Raw genomic sequence first — 1,452 nt, forward strand, 5'->3', positions numbered from 1 at the left:
TGCTGCTCATCGACCACGGCCACCTCCACGTGGAGCCCCGCGCCAGGGACCAGGAGCTGCTCATCACCCAGCGCGTGGCCGTGTAAGACGCAACCCTCGGGTCTCTCTGCCCCCGCCACCTCCTCCCACGTGCTGCCGCCTCCGCAGCCGTTTCAACACGAGATACGAGCACGGTTTCAGACTGGTTTTCCCAAGGAGAGTCTCTCCTGGCTGCTCTGTGCATGCTCTCCCGTCCCTTCTCTTCCTCACCCCTTCTTTTACTTATTTATTTCAACAGCCCCCAGGTTTAGGCAGAGGTTAGGGGAGACCTCATCGCGCTCTACAACTACCTGAAAGGAGGTTGTAGCGAGGTGGGGGTTGGTCTCTTCTGCCAAGTAACCAGCGATAGGACAAGAGGAAATGGCCTCAAGTTGTGCCAAGGGAGGTTTAGATTGGACATTAGGAAAAACTTCTTTACTGAAAGAGTGGTCAGGCCTTGGAACAGGCTGCCCAGGGAAGTGGTGGAGTCACCACCCCTGGAGGTATTTAAAAGACGTGTAGATGAGGCGCTTAGGGACATGGTTTAGTGGGCATGGTGGTGTTGGGTTGACGGTTGGACTTGATGATCTTAGAGGTCTTTTCCAACCTTAATGATTCTATGAAATTTTGCAGGGCATAGAGGTCTTTCAGGCACCAACCCCTGCAGGCATGGAAGATGCAGGACGCAGGCAAGGAGATGACCTTTCCAGAGGAGAAGACCTTTCTGGAGGTCCCTGCGCCTCGGCTGCTAACCCTGCCGGGCACCAAAAGCTGTTTCCCCCCCGCCCAGGATCAGACTTTGAGATGAATATTTCTGGGCCAAGGCAGGCAGTTCTTTGCAATTTCAGTTATTTTGGGGTGGAAAACGTCTGAGCACCAAGGAGGCCTTGAGCTGGGCAGGGCAAGGCTGAGACCACAAGCTGCAGGTGGAGGTCAGACAAACCCGTGGGAGAAATGGCTGAATTTTAGCCCTGAGAGCAGTTAACCCTGCGGAGGAGCTGGCACGGCCGGGTTCCCATCCCACGGCGAGGTGCGGGGCCGGGACTTTGCCGTTCCTTTCCAGCCCATGGTGGGGGATCTTCGCTCTCCTTCCCCACCTCACTCCCTTCCCCTCTCTCTCTCTCCAGGGGGGACCAATGTCTCACCAACAACTCCACCTACTTCGAAATCGCCGCCGGTAACGCCACGCTGGTGAAGCACGGTGAGCGGCACCGGCGGGCGCGATCACCCAGTCCGTTTTTTTGGAAAGGCTGAGCCATGCAAAGGGCCCACGTCGATGTTTTACATCATCTGACACATTTTATTCGTGGGTCGCTTGGTCCGTTTGAAGCCTCGGTGGACTCCAAACGGCTCCCCAGGGCCGGCGGCACCCCGGGTCTAACCCCCCCGAAGCAATGCCGTGCTGGGAGCAAGGAGCAAACCTGCCCGCACCGC

The 1,452-nt window shown here is 57.2% G+C and overlaps 1 protein-coding gene across 1 annotated transcript in view; it reads left to right on the plus strand.

The window, feature by feature from the left end:
* Window positions 1–5: 5 nt before the first annotated feature.
* LOC104077274 (alpha-1-acid glycoprotein 8-like) overlaps window positions 6–1,452 on the plus strand; it is a gene marked incomplete at its 5' end in the record, with an annotated part of 4,771 nt that continues 3,324 nt past the window's right edge. The window contains 2 exons of the mRNA XM_009578447.1: window positions 6–82; window positions 1,146–1,219. Of these exons, the coding sequence (XP_009576742.1) occupies window positions 6–82; window positions 1,146–1,219 (151 nt within the window). The remainder of the gene's footprint in view (window positions 83–1,145; window positions 1,220–1,452) is intronic.

The sequence above is a fragment of the Fulmarus glacialis genome, unplaced genomic scaffold (genome assembly GCF_000690835.1).
Source record: "Fulmarus glacialis isolate BGI_N327 unplaced genomic scaffold, ASM69083v1 scaffold18255, whole genome shotgun sequence".
In the NCBI taxonomy this organism is placed as follows: Eukaryota; Metazoa; Chordata; class Aves; order Procellariiformes; family Procellariidae; genus Fulmarus; species Fulmarus glacialis.